The sequence below is a fragment of the Talpa occidentalis genome, unplaced genomic scaffold (assembly GCF_014898055.3).
Source record: "Talpa occidentalis isolate TD23 unplaced genomic scaffold, MPIMG_talOcc4v2.1 talOcc4.14, whole genome shotgun sequence".
In the NCBI taxonomy this organism is placed as follows: Eukaryota; Metazoa; Chordata; class Mammalia; order Eulipotyphla; family Talpidae; genus Talpa; species Talpa occidentalis.
This window is the reverse complement of record NW_023601433.1, coordinates 24999826-25020444: the sequence shown is the minus strand read 5'-3', so window position 1 is coordinate 25020444 and position 20619 is coordinate 24999826. Positions and strand designations below refer to the sequence as shown.

The 20619-nt window shown below is 36.9% G+C and overlaps 1 protein-coding gene across 1 annotated transcript in view; it reads right to left on the bottom strand.

Annotated features, from left to right (window-relative positions):
- LOC119244459 (ankyrin repeat domain-containing protein 26-like) overlaps positions 1–20619 on the bottom strand; it is a 28493-nt gene that overhangs the window by 4629 nt on the left and 3245 nt on the right. Inside the window, exons 3-11 of the mRNA XM_054694647.1 lie at positions 19498–19652; positions 16235–16390; positions 12529–12711; positions 11821–11973; positions 11154–11184; positions 10401–10533; positions 5534–5756; positions 4174–4294; positions 750–1418 (exon numbers count right to left, since the gene is read on the bottom strand). Coding sequence (XP_054550622.1) covers positions 750–1418; positions 4174–4294; positions 5534–5756; positions 10401–10533; positions 11154–11184; positions 11821–11973; positions 12529–12711; positions 16235–16390; positions 19498–19652 — 1824 coding nt within the window. The remainder of the gene's footprint in view (positions 1–749; positions 1419–4173; positions 4295–5533; positions 5757–10400; positions 10534–11153; positions 11185–11820; positions 11974–12528; positions 12712–16234; positions 16391–19497; positions 19653–20619) is intronic.

Below are 20619 nucleotides of genomic sequence, written 5' to 3'. Positions count from 1 at the left end.
TGAAATGAGAATTGTGAGAAAATTATTTATAAAAGTGTTCAAAGTAAAGTATAAATCACAGTAAGAAGATTAAATCAGAATTTTGCTGAAACCAACATTTGTCTCAAATTATAATTTCATGAAAAATAGATGCCTTTAAAGTGCTGAGCAGGTCTTTAGAACACATAATTGGAGACCAAAATATTTTCAAATTCAATTCAAACTGACATGAGTAAAAATAAAGCTATATCAACTGTTATCTAAAATAACTAAAAAAAAAAATAGTAAAGTCTCCTGAAAGAAAAGTTCTATGAGATGCAGCCTCTACATTTTAGTTCATCTGGAAAATCTGGAGTTGACTGTCAAGGTAATACACTTACTTGACTATTAATTCCAAAATATTCATTTTAGGTATTGAGCACTTTTACCTAGCTGCCTCATCATAGTACAAAATTGGGGTTTAAAGATTCATATTTTTATTTTAGCAGTATGACTAAGTTATTAATATCAGTCTGTACCTATTGACAACTTATTATTTGCCCTTTTAAAATTTCATAGGTGACTCTACGTCTTTACATAGTGTAATGCACCTCTCAGGCCTAATTTTTATTTACTGGACACAATAGATGGTTCTAAGCTGACAAAGCAAATATGATTAGAATCTATATATTTCTCACATTCACTAGAGTCAATCTTTAGCCCTAACCAATTATTACTTTGAGTTTTCCTTCAGGAAGCTTGAAAAATATATTTCTGAATAGAATACTTACTTCTCTTGCCGCTTTCTTCTTTTCATAATTATATATTCTTTTTTTAAAACAATTACATTCATCAATTAACTCATCGTTTGTTTCGTTTTGTTTCTCATTTTCAGTTCGAAGCCTTCTTATAGTGTCCTGAAACTGGCCTCGCATATTCATTACTGTCTCCTCTTTATTGTCAGCTTTGTTGTGAGCCTCATTCAGGTGCTGTTGAAGCAACATGTTTTCCCTCTGTAGTTGAGATAATGTCTCCTCTAAATGTAGCCGCTCCTCTCTTGTCTCTTGGAAATGATGTTCTAGGTCTCTCTCAGACTTGTGACCTTGACCACGATCTTGTACATCAGCATCCAGTCTACGACGGCAGGATTCAACTTCTGCTTTCAGCGTTTCTGATTTTTGTTTTTCATGTTCCAGTTGAGTGCTCAGCGAGTTATTTTCACTCTTTAGAACAAGAAGTTGTTCACAATGTTGGGATATTGTTTTTGCAAGTCCTTCCTCACTCTGTCGTATTGTTTTTCGCAGAAAATCATTCATTTCTTTTATAATTTCAATGGTCTTTTCTTTTTCCTGGTTTTGATTTTTCATTGTATTTATTTCCAGTTTCAGCATACTGATTTCATCCTGCAAAGTGTGGCTTTTATGTACTCGATCTTTCTCTCTTTCATTTCTCTCAGAAGCCTAAGTAAAATACAGATTTTGTTAGCAGTCAATGAAATTACAATTTCTCTGAAATTAAAAAGCAAATGATATGCTTATAAATGTAAAGATAGCAACTGAGCCTATCCAACAAAAAATCAGTTGGACATCAGAATTTACATAAGCATAACTGCCCCAAAGTTCAGGAATTACCTGAAGACTGAGTCCACGACGATAAAAAGGAAACATGAGAAAATTAAGAATCTCAGAATGGGAAAGAGACTAGCTATGAATTACACAAATGCAGAAGGCATAAAAGATTAGTGTATATCTTTGGACTGATTAATTTTCCTGAAAGTTTTCTTTTTCCCTGGGCTTCCATTTATATTGTACTTTTCTAGCATTTTTAAGGTCAGTTATAAGGATTCAATCTATTGTTAACTGGTAAACCCAGGCATGGTAGTATGCCTGAAGTTCTAAGCTACACATATGAATGAACTCATTTAGATGTCAACTCAGGAAGGGAGAAGTTAAAAATACAGGCAAACTACAGGATTTCCCCAGGTCTTCTGACTCTACTAGCGCTAGTGTACCAAACTGCATCTGCTTCCTTGGAGTAAATATATTGATACAAAAGAAGTCTTCTGTTTCAAAGCACTAAAGGTAAGTAAGGTGAAATTTATATGCTCTCTTTAAAAATCATGAGATTATTCCCTGGTGCAATTAGTTTTATTTCTTCTTCAAAATGTTTAAAATAGTAATAAATGTGAAATAGAAAACCACTGCAGAATTTGTGGAAATAACATAATTATTGATAAATTGTCACTGAGTATATATTATGGCATATCATTTCTAAAACTCCTTATATGGACATAGTTGCTATTAAAGAGAAAAAAAAAAGTTACTTTTCTCAAAACTAGAAAAGATACATCCAAAGTATTGTGTCTGACAATACTTCTGATGAACATAGATGCAAAAATTCCCAATAAAAATCTTAGCAAACTGTATAAGGAGGATTGAATACAGGAGCCCCATGGCACCTAAATGCCATAAGGCATGCTGGTTTGGGGGCTTTCTGCCTCAGCATGCTGCCACATGGGGGCAGCCCTTTCCCCACTCTACACCTCATCCATGCTCCCTCAGCCCCCAGCCTGGCAGGCCCCAACTGCAGTGGCAATGGTGGTTTCCTTGCTCTACCCCTCACCAGCTGGTCCTGGGGCTCTGGCAGTGAGGCTCGCCCAGGCCCAGAGTGAGCTGGAGGGAAAGAGGCCTACAGACTGTGCACATGGCCATCACGGCAGGCTCTGAGCAGTGGCCAGCTCTCCAACAGCTCAGACTCATCAAACAGTTCTTCTGCAGAGCCACATGCACGACCTCACCAGCCCCACTGAAGCATGCTAACTCATCAAACCTCCAGCCCCACTAAAGCTGGTTCTGCAGAGCCCACCACCAATGAGCTTGCTTGTCAGGTCTGGACAAGCAGCCACAGTTGCACTTTTTGAATATGACACTGAGATTGAGGTGGACCAATCATGTTTAAGCTCTCAATGGACCAGTCTTACCAATTCCATTCCAGGATTTTTTGAGCCCATTGAAGATTCTAAATGGGCCAATCAGGTGGGGTTTGAAAGGTGGGGACCCTGATGAGGATAAAAGCCTGCACAACAACTGACTTGATGCACTGAGCAGATCCATTCATCAGACCCTTCACAGACAGATTTATCGGGACTTCAAGACTTCCACAGACCTTCACAGAGAACTCCACAGCTCTCTGTAGAATGTTGCAGGGACCACTGATACCTCCATAGTCTTCAACACTTTCAAGACCTCTGCAGACTGTGAGACCACCACAGATCTTAGCTTCAATCTGCAGTCTTGTAACGGGATCCTTGAAGCCCTCAGAGGCTTCAGGGCAAGGTGATTGTGTTGGGGTAACTTGTGGGGGCTTCAGCCCACTGCCCGTGGATGGTACCCTCCCAGACCCCAGTTAGGCTAGCTCTGGCCATGCCTCTCTGGAACCAACAAGCCCACGAGCCTGACCTGACCTGAGTGCAGATCAGACTGGACTTTTCCCCCTTCAGTTTCAGGTTCTAGGAGTCAAAATTGAACCAATCAGGTGTGAGCAAAATGGACCAATCAGGAGGGAGTTAAGACCAATCAAGTTCCAGTCTACTTCATTAATTATTCAGAATGAAAAATGAGCTGATTAGTGATAAATGGTCCAGTCAGGTGCTTAGGATTGAAAATGGCCTAATCAGGCTTATACGGTGGAGGCCCCTGAAGGGGATACAAGGCAGAACAAGAGCCAGCTTGAGGCAGAGGCAGCAGCGGTCTCTGAGGAGGTCTATGGATGTGTGGAGGTCTAAAGTCTACAAGGTTTACATTCTACAGAGGTCTGGTGAGTCCCATGGAGATGGACTGCTTGATGCATCTCTCTCTTCAGAGTCTGGGAGCAGAATCTTTCTTCTTCAAAAATGGTTTGATGAAAGCTTTCTCTTCAACAGCAGTATGAATCCTTCTTTCTTCTGAAGCTTGCAGCAGAATGCTTCTTCAGAGGTGGTTCAATGATTCCTTCACTCTTCAGAGGATGGCTGCACACTGACTCCAGCTGGCTCTTGCTCTGCCTGGTATCTCCTTCGAGGCACCCCCCTCAACAAGCCTGATTGGACCATTGTCAATCGTAGGCATCTGACTAGAATGTTTCAACCTGAACAACAGACATCAAATTAATGGGATATTGTAACTAGTTTTGATTAAAGTGTTAGAAATATTAAAAGTTTGCCAGGGAGGAACTTGCCTTCATTAAATCACTTCTTAGAGCTCTCAGTTCCACAGCTACTGATGACAGTGTGGACTCCAGCTGCTGCTTCACTTGAACGCCACTCCTGTAGTGCTCTTCTTCGCTTCGCAGCCGATCCCTAAGTGTTCCAATATAAAGTCAGCATATTAAAGGTATGTATGACTTTAGGAAGTATTTCAGAGAGAAAAAATTTTGAAATGATACAGTACCGTTAGGGTTAAGGTAACCTTTTTGCTCCACATAGTTATTGGTACTCTCTTTGAATAGTTTAGTTACAAATTTAAAAGGAAAGTTTTTGTTTTTTAAACAAGCTTACAAACACACTAGAACAAAATTTCAACTTCACAAAATATTTCAGCTACTACTACAAATGATTTACAGTGTAAGACAGCATCTTCAGAATTCTTGCACGCAATATCCATTTGTAGAGCACTATAATCCAAGACTAGATGAGTGAGTCTGTTAAGTGTTGCTCTACTCTTTTTGTGTTTCTTCTTTTGCAACACTTTCCACTGAGCTTGTTGATCACTAGGTATTTTAGAAATCATTTTCATACTCCTTTTGGAACAAGACAACCCATATTCACTAAGTATAATAAAAAGTAATATGTGCTTTTAGCACAGACCTTGAAATAATTTGATATAGTAGGAGAGAATTGTTGAATACATTATTCAGTAATCACTTTCCACTTTTCTTTTTATTCCATGCATAGGTTAAGAATAAAACTGCATAATTTTTTTGTTTGTGGTAATTTTATTTTTATTTATTAATCTTTTTTACTTTTTAACATTATTGATTATCTTTAGAGAATATTTGATTTCCCTGATCATATGTAGTCTCCATAAATCTCCCACCACCACATCGCCCATGAACCATACATTTTTAAAGACATCTTCTGTCTTCAGAAAAGTTGCCATTTCATGTGTGTTGTTGGAAATGGAAATTCATATGAACTCTCGTGAAAACAATTTAGAAATATAGATCAGAGACATTTTAGCATTGCTGCACTTCAGCCAAATACTATACTAAAGATTTTTTTTTCTTCAGTATACAGATTGATACAAAAGGAAATCCTTGCAGCAATAGTTACAATACAGTATTCCATATGGTATACTTCTATAGGGTCATTGAAAGTATGATTTGGAAGACTATACAGTAAATTATTAGCAAAAGTATTCACTATCAAAAACTTGCTATACTACTTCCAAGAATTTTATATTCCACAGCACTAAATAAAGAAGGTTTCTACTCTGTAAAATCCTAGAAGGCAAGTTAGCAATTACAAAACTTCTCTTATGTATTTGTATTTTTTAACGAAATAGTTGAAATATCTCTTTAAAACCACAAAGCTCAATACCTCAAATTGCACCAGCAGTATTCTTGTTTCAAATTTTGCTGCTTTAGCTGTGAGTTTATGTCTTTTGTTTCTAATATCTCCTTTTTTAGTGCACAATTCTCAGCTTTTATTTTTCTATATTTTTCCTTAAGTAGTTCACAGTGATTATTTTTAATTTCACATAATCTTTTATGTGGACAAATTAAGTCTTGGGATTTTGATACGTTTGATACGTTAGTAAAAACTGAATCAGGGAGAAAACACAAGAGAAAAACAAATATATAAGTACTTTTTTTGCATATAAAGGGTGGTACATTTTCTCAATCACTCATCCATACCTTAAACAGATACATACTGGGTATCTAAAAAGTAGAAAAATATACTAAACTCTGTAGATAGAACAGATGGGAACACTGGCTCTTATTTAGCTTAAGGGACAGGTAAAATTTAGCGTAAAGTCTAAATTCATACAGATACTACAAGAAAACAAAATTCTATGCTCACATGACAATACCTGATCTAGATTAGGCCCAGGGAAGAGGTCCCTGAGGAACAGACTGTTGCCCTGAGGAATGAAGGAGGAGCAGGAAGCAAAGGAGAAAGAAAGCCACTCTAGGTAGGGGACATCATGTGCTGAAGTTTTATTGCAATCTGCTTCTAGCCAAGAGGAAGTAACCGGTACCAATTTACCTTCCTACCTGAAACAAGCAAAAGCAAAATAGAAAAAAAATACAATAAAAAAATAATGATTTTCAAGACAAAGAACATCAAGTAATAAAAGACAATGCCCCAACAGCTCACTAGCTTAAGATAATTTCCAGATCATGACACAGGGAGAAGGTACTAAGGTGAAGTCTACCAGATACTCTTAGGTGAGGTGATGAAATTGGGAGTCTGGTGAAACCAAGAATATGATAGAGATCACAGGTCAGATCACTGAAGAGAAAAGAGCAGAATCAAGAAAGAGCCCTGAAGATCTACAGAGGGGCCTTCTAGAGTATTCAAGAGAGTAACTGGCGGTAAATTCATATGAAGAAGCCACCTGAGACTGTGGAGAAGAAAAAACTGAAAAGAATAAACTCCACCGGATTAGTGGTGCTTCCTTTAACTAGTTTGGAAAAATTCATAATTAACAGGATAATGAATAGAGCAGTGAGAAAGGTCTTGCCTTGGTATTGGGAAATAATTAGCCTTCGGGCATTCACCCAACAGATAAAAAGAGCAAGACCATGAAGGATCAAACTGTTTATAAGTCACTTAACTAAAAAATAATAAGAATAATAACAAAAAAATAGAAGAGTAGAGTCATGGAAGCTATTTTTTTCCTCAAATAAATAGCACTTGTAGAAATGAAAAATATAATCTCAGAGATGACAAATATACTGGTTGGGAATAAACATATTATACATCACACACATACACACACAAAAGACTAGTAAGGATGACCTTGGTGAACTGTGAGAAAATTTTAAATGGCCATGATACAATTCTCCAAAGAGTTAGGGGAAAGGAAAAAAGTATTTTGAAAAAAATGACCACAAACTTCTAAACTTAATGAAAACTATAGTTCCACAGGCCCAGGTAGTATCTGTGTAGGACATGAGAAAAGTAAACTGCTGTAATTTTGTCATACTATATATGATATTGTATAGTATTACTTGAATGTGGTAAGTTAGTCATATGCTATAAATGCTACAACCACCACTAAAAGAGTGAAACAAAGGAGTTATAGCTAATTATCTAATATAAAGAAATAAAGTAAGTCATACAAATCACTTGATATTCTAGAAGGAAACAAAAGAAGGGGAACAAAGAGCAGGTGAGGCAAACAGAAATCAATCAGCATGATAACAGATTAAACCTCACTGTATATATTGACAATTACTTTAAAAGAAAATGATATGAAAACTTCAATGTAAAGGCATATGATCAAACTGAATCAAAAAGCAAGTCCAACTAAATGTCACCTACAAGAAATGCACGTTGAAAATAAAGGCACACATTAGTTAAAAACATGGAAAAAATACATACACTAATCCCTGACAAAAAAAGGAAGCTGAGCTGATGTCGTTATGCTAATAGCAGACAAAGCAGTTTTCAGAGCACAGACTATAATCAGCAATCAACCAGATAATTTCATAACAGAAGGGTTAATCTATAGGAAGGATAATAATCCTCTACGTTTATGAACTTAACACTAGCTACAGAATGCATGGAGCAAGCATCCTTTTATGATAGTAACTCTAACCAAAATGGGGATGGAGGAATCTACCTCAATATAATAAAGGCTATATATCACAAACTAACAACCAACATTATATTCAATGGTGAAAAACTGATAACTTTTCCATTATAACTTTTCCATTATGGGAACAAAGCAAGATGCCTACTGTCGCCCCTTCTTTTTAACTTAGTACTAGAGGTTTTGGTCAGAAATATCAGACAAAATCAAGAAACAAAGGGGGTTCAAGTTGGAAAGAAGTGAAACTATCACTACTTACAGATGATATATTATATTTAGAAAATCCCAAAGACTCTATCAAAAAGTTCTAGAAACAATAAATGAATATAGCAAAGTAGCAAGTTCAAAATCAACATACAAAAATGGATAGTGATTTAATATGCAGATATTATCAAAACAGCCATCCTACCAAAAGCAATTTACAGATTCAATGCTATTCCAAAAAAAATTTCAATGACATTCTTCAAAGAAATAGAACAAATATTGATGAAATTCATATGGAGCCACCAAAAACCCAGAATAGCCAAAGGTCTCCTGGGAAAAATAAAAGGGGGGGGGATGGTGGTATCACACTCCCATACTTCAAGCTATACTACAAAGCCATAATAATCAAAACTGCATGGTATTGGAACCAGAACAGACACACAGACCAATGGAACCAAATAGAAAATTCAAAAATAAACCAACAGATTTACAGTCAACTAATCTTTGACAAAGGAGCAAAGAATATGCAATGGAACAAAGAAAGATTATTCAATAAATGGTGCTGGGAATACTGGGTCACTACATGCAAAAGAATGAAGCTTGACTACTACCTCATGCCATGCACAAAAACCAACTCAAAATGGATTAAAGAGCTAGACATAAGACCTGAGACTATAAAATAAATAGAATGAAATATAGGTAAAAAACTACATGACATTTACCTCAGTAATATCTTTAAACACACATCACCCAAAGCAGTGATAGTGAAGGCAAAGATAAACAGCTGGGACTACATCAAATTAAAGAGCTTCTGTATAGCAAAAGAGACAGTAACCAAGACAAAGAGACACCCCACTAACTGGGAGAAAATTTTTGCATACAACACTAATAATAAAGGACTGATCAGAAAAATCTACAAAGCACTGATGAGACTCAACAAAAACAAAGTAAACAACCGAGTCAAAACATGGGCAGAAGAGCTAAAAAGAAACTTCTCCAAAGAAGAAATGCAAATGGCCAGGCATATGAAAAATTGTTCAACATCACTTGTAATCAGGGAAATGCAAATCAAAACTACAATGTGATACCATCTCACACCAGTGAGAATGGCATATATTAAAAAAAACTAGCAACAACAAATGTTGGCAAGGATGTGGAGAAAAAGGAACACTCCTCCACTGCTGGTGGGTGTGCAAAATGGTCCAACCACTATGGAGAGCTGCGTGGAGATTCCTCAATCTGCTAAGATGGAGCTTCCATATGATCCAGCAATTCCACTACTAAGATATGTTCCCAAAAGACACAGAAACATTAATTCAAAAGGGCACCTGCACCCCTATGTTTATAGCAGCACTATTTAGAATAGCTAAGCTATGGAAACAACCCAAATGCCCAAAAATAGATGACTGGATCAAGGAGCTGTGGTACATATACACAATGGAATATTACTCAGCAATCAAAAAGATAAACTCATGTAATTTTCAGTAACATGGATGGAGCAGGAAGGGATCATGCTCAGCAAAATAAGCCAGAAAGAAAAAGAAAGATACCAGGTGGTCTCACTCATAGCAATAATTTAGAAAACTTAAATAAGGGATCAGGAAAAAGACTAATTACAATAAAGTAAAAATCAAAATCAACAAGCAACTATAAAGCAGAGGCACACTACAGGGAGGGGGAGAAAGGAGTAGGATCAAAACAAGTGTGCTGGGAATTGCACGGGGAGTATAACCAAGATGAAAATGCATACATTGTACAAAAATGAAAAATGGTGTAAAAATATACAAAAGTAAAAAAACAAAAATTAAAATAAATATAAAAAGAAAAAAAATAAATGATTCATTTATCTAATTTATCTTTCTCCTTTTGTCTGACTGCCCTTCTTTCCCCTTCCTTGCTTCCTTATTTCTTTGCTGTTCTTTCTCTAGTCTTTTTGAAGTTTCCTTCTATCATTTGTTACTATCACAAAACAGCTATGTCTTGGACTTAAAGCCTGTTTGTTGTTGACTTACTAAAAATGTTATATTATTAAATATAATTTAGATTATTAAAAAAAAAAGACAATGTTAAGAAAATGAAAAGGCAAGTCACAGACTGGAAGAAAATACTTGTAAAACCAGAGCTGATCTAGAAACTTTCCAGAGGTAGAACGTCAGGGAAAACAGATCTCAAGATATTTCAGTATTCCAGGAGGGAAATAATGGTAATCTGACTTCAAGGAAAGGCCTAGGAGAGAGGATAGTCAACAAAAAGTACCATGGGGATTCTCACAGCTCTTTGGCTGGAAGTAAACAATAGCTCTCATTTCATCTCAATATAAACATATTTCTGAGATGAATAACATGAGAACAGATCTGTGCTCTATAGTGCAGTACTAGACAAAGTGTGCATGTGACACTACAGTACATGTATTAAGAATTTATAATTAAACAATGCTCCTACCTTTATAATTCATGCCAAGTTGTTCCATTAACAACACACAATTCTCATGATCAGAGTAAAGCGAGTCACAACCCGTTGAAGCTATTTTGGATGTCTGAGTTATGTCATCAGAATCATCTGTAGGCTTGATTTCCTGTTTGACATACAAATAAAAATATTTCAAAATGTCTGGTAACTATTGGAAAATATGCTAAGTGTACAGAGGTGATAAATATTCACCTTTTTATAATAGCAAAAACACAGGTACTCCTTAAAGGAACTGACTTTCATGAAAAGAATACCTTTATATATGATTATTATTATTATTTTTTTTTTTATAGAGGCATGTTTTATTTATTTATTTGTTTGTTTGTTTGTTTTGTTTATACATGCACTGAGTACAGTCAGAAGTGCGGGAGGGTGAGAGAATTCACCAGAGCCAGAGCAGGGAGCAGAGCAGGCAGAAGGACCGAAGCACACTGCTGAGGGGAGCAGCGGGCGGCAGGAGAGGTCTGCGCACCATGTGGGACCCTCCTTCGGTGGCCGGGGAGCAGCCGGGGATCGAACCGGCGCCGCAGAGGCCGCGGGCAGCTTCGCAACCCAGCGCTCAACCGCTGCGCCACCGGGGAGGCCCTATATATGATTATTATTTATAAATTATTTTTAAAGTAAACATTTTTATAATGATTTAAGACTTTCAAGTTTTTCCTTATATCTTTTAAAATGTATTTTTACCACAGAATAATTTTTGTCCTTATTTATTCTTTACTATACCTTCTTCTCATTAGATGTTTTCTTTACAGGCCTATAAAAAGAAAAGATTTATTTTCAGGCAAATAGCAAATAGCCAACTATAAAGAATATCAAAACCTATTGTTATTATATAAAATCTTCTAACCCATACGTTCCTAAAAAGGGATTAAACACCAAGTAAAAAGAGTAATAACATTAAAGACCAAAAATGTACTGTAATATTAACAAATTATTAAATTACTTCAAATTAACTATCAAAAGACAAAAAGTAGAATCAATGTTATTTACATGATTTCATAGGAAACATATTCTCAGGTTTTTTGTGGTGGTCATTTTCAATAAAAAACAATCTTTCACTGGTACTAAAACCTAATTGAGAAGTATTGTTCAAGTCCTTATATGAAAGGAGACCTTTTTAAATCATCATGGTGGTGGTATGTATGGTAACATAATTCTGAAGAGATATGAACCGATCACCTAAAATATAGACAGGGTTGTAAATGAGATGCTACAATAAAAAAAAAAAAAATCGCTCATCCTCATCTATCGCATTTCAGGAGTATCTTTCAGATAAAGTTCATTTTCTCTTGCCTCAGTAAGTATGCCAGATTATGCTGTTTTATTTTCAGTAAAAAGTAATCACTGCTAATATTCCTTTATCAAGACAGGAAGAATTTATAGATTTTACCTTTCAACATCCTGATGGTTTTCATGTCTCCTGCTGTCACCTTGCTCTGGAAATACTACACCAGCCTTCTCATGTGTTACTGTCAGAGGTTCTGTTGGCATATTCATTTCATAGGTGCTTTTCTTTCTCTTTTTTCTAGTCAAGCCAGGAATTCTATTTAAAAAGCCATAAGAAACTGTTTTAGAGGAAATCTATTGTAAACATTAAAAAAAAAAGGAAAAATTCCAAAACTTATCTAACCTACTTCATTTATTGACTCGGAAAGCCAGGATGAAGTAACAACCATAAGCAAGAAAACATGCTCCTTGCTTCACTAACAAAAGTCCCTGACCAAGGAACTGGCTAACTAACAAAACAAGCCCTAGAAATTTGACTACAGAATTGAGGCTAAAAGAGGGGAAGGAGAGGAGGAGGTGACAAAGTAACAGGGATGAGAATCCAGCGGTCTAGGATAAAGCACTCTGGGTGCTTTGGCGGTGGGGGTCGTGTGGTAACATCCACCTGATGAGGTGGGAACCTGTCCCCTAAATCATACACAGGCTTGTCAACCAATGTTCCTTCAGTGAAGTCACCCAAAGCTGACTGGTCCTCATTGTTACCTCTCAGCAGTATTTGTCTGACAAGTGTAAGATTTTTCTTGTGTTAGCCTATAAGCTACATCATACAGTCTGAGTTCCAGAAGAGTAATCACTGCTAATATTCCTTTACCTATACAGGAAGAAATTATAGACATTGCTTCCATTATTCTGTCTTGATTCATGTCTTCTGCTGTCACCAGTCACTGAATGCAAAGCACCAGACTTCCTGCTTACTTTAGGCACAGATACTGCTGAATTACATGTTTCATTTTTGCTCTTCTTTATTCCATTTTTATGCAAGCCAGGAACATTACTTTTAAAAAAGAAACAAAATAAAGCAAATGTTTTTAAAAAAACACTTATGATGATTTAAAACACAACTTTTGTAAAATAAAAATAAAATGGGAAGGGTTGAAGAGACACAGGAAAAACAAAAATGGAAGAACAAACATATTACAAAACGTAAAATACTGGAACAGAAGTCAGCACAGTAATTTTGAAAACTCCTAAATGCTAAATTTAAAACCCAGAGTTCACTGACTCAAAGTAATGACACACAGATGTGGAAATACTAATTAGCCATATACGATGTAAATGGAAAAATACTATTAGAAACATACAATATGAATGAGGAAATCCAGGAAATATGCTGGGGCTGGGGTGAAAATGCCTATATGTTGGTTTGACTTCAGGTTCATGATCAAATAAGTCACAATTTTCAGGCCCCCTTCTAAGAACAACAATTTGGTGTCACCCATGTACAAAACATAATGCCTTTCTGAGAGCTGAGTCCTCCAGTCCCATACACCAAGAGATCTTAGAGGGGTGGCAGCTTCGTTGCAGTGTGTACAGGCTCACAGACCAGTCTCAGCAGTGGACCCTGCAGAGCCCAAGACGTGGCTCCACACACTCTTAAGCTGCATCCAGGAACAGCTGGAAAACCCTGCCTTCAGCAATCATTCCAGATGGGGCAGCAATCATTGAACTGCAGACCTTAATTTCCATTCTCCCCAAAGCCTATTTAGAGGAACAGGTGGTTGTGTTCAAAAACACCATGTCACACAGCATACATTTCTCCTACCATGGGGAACAATACAAACATCGTAAGTTAATTTTACACACTGACGGTTCATAATTCTGTGGCAAGAATTTTTTTAACTCCTATAATTTACTAGTTGCTTCTTTAAGTGATAGCATATAAATAGTTTTTCTACTCATCAGATCCATTTGACCTTATATAAAATACCATAAATACCAGTAAAAGGTTTAAAAGTGAGGAAATATATGACTGAGCTTAAACCCCACAATGCAGAACATGCATAGAGCAAATACTGCATATTGCAGAGAGCCAAAGGAATCCCAAAGAGCATATAATTGACAAGTAGACTTTCACCAGTGACCCACACAAAACTGTTTAGTCTAAGTGAGAATTAGTATAAAATGTAAAATGAAACACACAGGTTAAACTCCATTCACTCAGTGAGCCTTCAGGGGATAATATTCCAGCCCAGTTTGGGCACTGAAATAATAGCAGAGATCAGACAAAATCCTACCCTTGAAAATGAAGTAAACAGACGATGAACTTGATGTCAAAACATATATCCTGCTAGAGTATAGAGTATACTATAGTAGAGGAAAGGAAATTTGGAGGTTTGTAAGCAGGTGAGGCATAAGAATAAGACTCAAAATGGCCAACCCCTCAGATACTGCTGAGAAAGTAGCTTGTGAAGGAATGAAAGGAGCAATCATAAGGATATCAGAAGATAAATCATTCCAGTTAGAATCAACAGCAAGTACAGGGGTATGTCTTCAGGGTGACAGAATGTTGAAAAGGTCAACGTGGTTGGAGCACAACGGAAGCGACAGAATATGGAAATTCTTTTTTTCTAAGATTTATTTATTTATGCATACAATACCTGAGGTGCAAGCCAGAGGTGTCGGGAGGTGGTGAGAGGATTCACCAGAGATAGAGTGGGGAACAGAACAGGTAGACTAACTGAAATACACTGCTGAGGGGAGCAGCGGGTTGGACAGGAGAGGTGGCTGTGCCATATGGGTCACCTCCCTGACCGGCCAGGGATCAAAATCATGCTGCAGAGGCTGTAGATAGCTTTACAGTTTTGTGCTCAACCCCTTGTGCCACCAGGGAGGCCCCCTAGAATATGGAAATTCAAGTGACAGTGAGAGACAGAGACTTCAGGGAGACAAAAACTGATCTAAGAGGAACAGAAAGTGTAGGGGTTGCTTTGTATTTGAAGAACATTGGCATGTACTGCGGCTGAAGAGGGAGTCAAAACAGGAACAGCATAATCTTTGCTATGTCAAAATAGGCCACTGATTTTAAAGAGTAAAAAAGACAGATACTAAGAAACCAAATAAAAGTTTCGGACACTAGTAAAGAGAGCAGATGATTTGGGATTCAACATGTAACAGGATATTGGCTTCGGGATATATTTGGCAGGGAAACCTGACAAGATTGACCATCAGATTCAATGTCAGAAGCAAAAGAAAGAGAAAGACAACAACCGAAGTGACACCCAACACATTGACAGAACAAGAGATGCCACTAAGGAACCGATACTCTGCAAGAGTGAAGACATGAACAGAAGAACTGGTGTGAGAAACAATATCAGCAATTCAATTGGAGAAAAGGGAAACTTGCATAACAACAACCGTCCATCAAAAAGAATGATATCCAGCAAGGGATTTGATTTCAGTAATCAAGAAAAAAAGATCTGAAGTGGAAATATCATTTTGGAATCATTAATAAATACAAGGAAATAAAAGTCATGTGACAGAGGATCAAGGACTGAATCCTGGGATTTTTATTTTACTCAAAAGTAGGGTGGAGTTGAAGAGCTAGGAAACACAGACTGAGGTAGAAGAAAAGGAAATACATCAGGGACACAGGTAAGTGAGTTCTCCCTCTGAAAATGCCAGACCTGTAATCAAATGAAAGCAATGTTGCAGTAAAGAGATTTCCATTAAGGAAAACTTAGCCTATCAGTCTAAAACAGTATGTGTGGATACAGTGATGTGAAAAATTGGCAGTAATCTTTAAAAAGCAACTTTGGAGGAGGGGTGGGTAAGAAGTTTACTGGAGCGAATTCAAAGTGAAAATAAGGAGGAGGATGGATGTTGCTGTAGGACTTAGCTAAGTAGTATGACAGTGGAGGATCCTGTTCTCTTCTTGTTTTACTGTAGATTCCAACACCCAATAGTGATTATTCAGGACGTTTTATTACTAAAATTTTTCTTAATTACCTCAATGTGGTAATAATTGGTAAACATGGCAGACCAATTCAAAATATTTATAAAATTAAGAAAGCAAGGTTTCTGAAATGTTTCCATTCATGGAAATGAATCTATTCATTGAATCATTCATACAAAGCAAAGTATTTAATGTAAAACAGCTCCTCCACAATATAACTAAACAATGAAACAAGCAAAATTAAACCAAAACAGCCCCTGGAAATATGGCTGCAGAACTGATGCTACTATACGGTGACAGGAGACAGAGAAAACAGAACAGAGAGGGAGCCCAGATCTACACTAAAGCACTATGAGTGCTGTGATGGTGGGTGTCTTGTGGTAAAGTACATCTTGCGATGTGTGAACCTATCCCACCACACATACAGAGGCTTGAAAAACAATGTTCCCTCAGTGAAATAAGAAAATGTCACTGGACCTCCTCTTTCCACTTTTAGCAGTATTTGTCCGAAAAGACTGAGCCTTCTCGTACTTTGCCTAGCACACTATACCATGCTGCTTAATTTCCAAACAAATAATCACTGCTAATATTCCTTTAAAATTAGAGGGAGAATTATGGATTTTACCTTCTGGCATTCTCATCTGAGTCATATCTCCTGACATCTACATTCACTGGAAGTTCAGCACCAGCCTGCTCGCTGACTTGACCCACATAATCTGGTGAAGACCAGGGATCAGTTTGGCTTTCCTTTACTACATTCTTCTGCAAGCTAGGATCCGTCCTTTAAAAAACAAACCATGTAAAAGTTAATGTTTATTAAGAAATCTTCTGATAAAGACTAATAAAACATCTTTTATAAATACCACAACTTAGTCATTGATTAATTTTTGAAATATTTATGAAGAAGTAAAAATGAAAAGCAAGGAAACAAACCCCATGCTGCAAAGTCAGAAATGCAATCATGATACTATCTGATAGCTAAGAGCACATATATGGCATGCTGAAAGTGAGCACAATGGAGGCTTTGCAGAGGAGGTAAGAAGACACAGAGGGAAGAAAACCATTCCACATGGAGGTTACAACATGCATACAAAGATAAGGCACATCACAACTATGTGTTCCCAAAAACTTGAAAGTGTAAGATCAAAACACTGAGAAATGAGTGACCCAGAAATTCTGATATATCTTGAAAGCTACACAAGTGTCTAAGTTCACTGCCAAATACTATTGACTCTAGGCAAGAATGTACTAATAAGATGTGTCATGTGATATTGGCCTTTTGTAATGCAATAATGTGCAACTGATTGAAAAATTTTGGGTTGTTGGAAAAGTCATGACATATTTTCTCTGTGTTTTTCAAGCAAAAATGTATCATGACTTTTCCAAGAGTCCAACAGTATGAAACAGGTATAATGGAAAAATTCTAAGAAATATCTCATGGGTGAGAATAGATTAACTTTTAAAACAACCATCTGTTGGAAAGACATCAGGGTCCTGACCAAATAAGTTTTACTTCATCAGGTCTCCACCAAGAACCACAATTTGGCATCACTCATAGAAAAAAAAAAATAGGCCTTTCTAATATCTGCGGGTTCGAGTACCAACACCAAGGGATCTAAGAGGAGACTTAGGTGCAGTGTATAAAGTGAGGAATTAAGACAAGAGGTCTAAAGAATAATGAAAATTTGGGAGGTCATTAGCATATATAAAAAGTGGCAGTCATGAGACAAAAGATCAAAGCCAATTTTGGGATACTTCAATCCCTAAAATAGGAAGTGGGATTGAAGAAATTGGACAAACATATTGAGGTGGAAGAATGAGAAGTGCACAGCAGACACCTAGTAATGAGTTCTCCCCCTTAAAAAAGAGTCCTGGAGTTAAATGAAGATATGATGTTGGAGGAGAGAGATTTCCACTGAAGAAAATATAGCCCATCAGTGTAAAAAGTATGTGTGGATAAAATGAACACTTGGTGGTGACTGATCAAAGGCAGTTTGGAAGAGCGGTAAGTGGAGAAATTAAAAGTGCAAGTTCAAGAGTGAATATAAAAGAGGAACTAGGGGATGGGCAAACAGTTCTGTATGACTCATAAGCTTAGTACTATGACTGTGGAGGATCCCATTTTCTTCTTTGACTGTAGTTTGCAATACCCAATCATGATTATTTACTATTTTTGTATTGCAATGCTTTTTTTAGTCACATCCATTTACACTCAAAGTCAACTAAATGGCAAACAATTCAAAGCATTCATATAATACCTGCAAATAACAGCAAAGGTCTCTGGAATGTGTCTATTTATTGAATTGATTCTATTCATTGAATTCATGAATAGAAAACTGAGAAATTTATTGCAATAAGCTTTTCCACAAATAGCCAAAATAGGAATTGGAAACACTACCAAAACATACACTGGAAATATAACTGGAGAATTAAATCTATTTGAAGGTAAGGTGATGAGACAGAAGAGAGAGAGGCCCAAAGTTTACAGTAAAGCACTATGGGTGCTTTGGTAGCAGGTATTTTATGGTAACACACATCTAATGAACTATGAAACTAGCACCAAAATCATACACAGGCTTGTAAGCCATTATCTCTTGCATGAAGTGACAAAAAGCATATTGGGTCCTGTTTTCTTTTCTTTTTTTTTTTTTTTAAGATTTATTTATTTATTTATACAAGAGCTGGGGTACAGGTCAGAAGCATGGGAGTTTGAGAGAATTCACCAGAGCCAGAGCAGGGAGCAGAACAGGCAGACAGACTGAAGACACTGCTGAAGGGAGCTGCGGGTGAGACAGGAGAGGTCTGCAGTTCAAATATAAAGTTGGGGATCACTAGCACATACAAGAAAGTAACAGTCATGTTTTTGTTAGAAGACAGAAGATCAAGGACTGAATGTTAATGCTCCTCCTCAATTTGTATAAAAGGAGGATGCAGTTGAAGAGAAATAGGAAACACAGACTAAGATGGAAGAACAAGAAGTGCTTGGGGGGAACCTGATACATGAGTTTAACCTCAGAAAATACAAGTCCCGAGAAGCAAATGAAGAAATTATTTTGAAGGAGAGATTTCCATTATGCAAAAGTGTTCACTCTTTTTATGGATGGCTGTTGTTACGCAAGTTTCACTTTTCTCCAATTGAATTACTGATATTGTTTCTCACACCAGAGTGAACACAGAAAAATTAGGGATGGACAGTTCTGTAGGACTTAGGTTAGTGTCACAGCCATGGAGGAGACCATTTTCTTCTTCGGCTGTATTTTGCAATACCCAATCAGAATTATTTAGTATTTTTGGTACTACTCTACTTTATTTCAAACCACCTCTTTGTGACATTCAATGGACAACAAAACGGTGGAACAATAAAATTTATAAAATCTTATAAGCAAAATATTCTGAATGTTTCTATTAATTGAATTTGTAGATCACTGTAAATAGAGCTCAACGTATTTACAGCAACAGATCTCCTCAACAAAGTCACTAAACAAAGCAAATGACAAAATTGAAAAAAAAAAACAACAAATATAGGACATAGGACTGAAAAATTGAGGCTGAGTGTGGGAGAGTTAGACAGGGTGACAACACAAAGGAGGGGCCTACGGTCTAGAATAAAGCAGTGTGGGTGTGATGGTGGAGGGTATCCTGTGGTAGCATCCATCTGATGAGGTGTGAACTTATCCCCTAAATCATACACAGGTTGTAAATGAATGTTCCCTCAACAAAGGGGCAAAACACAAAGTGATTCTCATAGTTCATAGTTTGGCAGTATTAGTCTGATCAGGGTGAGATTTCTCTTGCCTTGGACTGTCAAATGTATTATGCTGCTTGTTTCCCACACAGTAATCACTGCTAATAATCCTTTAAACTGAAAGGAAAGTTTATAGATTTTACCTTCGGGGAATCTCAACTGGGTCATGACTCCTGCGATTCACATTCACTGGAAGGGCAGGACTACTCTTCTTGTTGATTTGGCCAACAGATTTTGATGAAGGTGATAAAATACTGTTTCGCTTTTTGCTAACTTCTTCAGGAAACCAAGAACCCTCCTTTAAAAACAAAAGTAACAACAACATATGCAGGAAAATACTTCTTTGCTTCAAAGCCACAAGTCCAATTCTGATACCACGTAATAGTACATTTATGATATGCTGTAGGTGAGCATCTGGGAGGTTTTAAAATGGGGGTATAAATACACAGCAGGTTACCAGGGAAGAAACGGCTCCACACAGAGATTACAACATGAACAATAGGATAGGGCACATCACATCTATGTGTTTCCCAAAGATGAAAGGCACAGAACAAAACACTAAGAGATGAGTGCACCCAGAAATTTTTTTTTTTTTTGGTTTAGGCTTGTCAATATGGCCTTTATCATCTCTAGGTATGCTCCTTCTACATCCATTTTTAATGAAAACTTTTTTCCCTTCATTTGTTTTATTTTATAAATTTAAATTTATTTTTATATTCCCCATACAATGACAACCCCCTTATTTTGACCCCAATCCCTCCTTTCAACACTCCCTACCCCCCATAGAGTGACTCTGGTTCATAGTTGTTTGTTGATTTTGGTATTTTCTTTCTTATAGTTATTCTTTTGAAACATATTGAGTGTTACACTGAAAAGCCTATGTTCATTTGAAAAGCGTTCGTAAACAAGAAACTGAGAATTCAACGTGTACTGCATATAGACATTGTTTTCTTTAATGTAATAATGCGCATAGATTGAAATCAGTACTAGGCACATATAGTGGAAGAAATCCGAGCAGATCTTGTGTGTCAGACATCATGTATTTATAAAATACATTCTGTTTGAATGATATCAGGGTCCTGTCCAGAACAACAATTTAGCATCCACGCCAGATGAAAAAAAATGCCTCTCTAATATCTCTGCATTTTAGTGTAATATGCAAGGGGATGTGAGAGAAGCCCCAGCCACGGGCTGAGTGAGTACATGATAGGAATTAAGGTAAGATGTCTGCAGTACCAAAATAAAACTGGGGATTATATGCATAT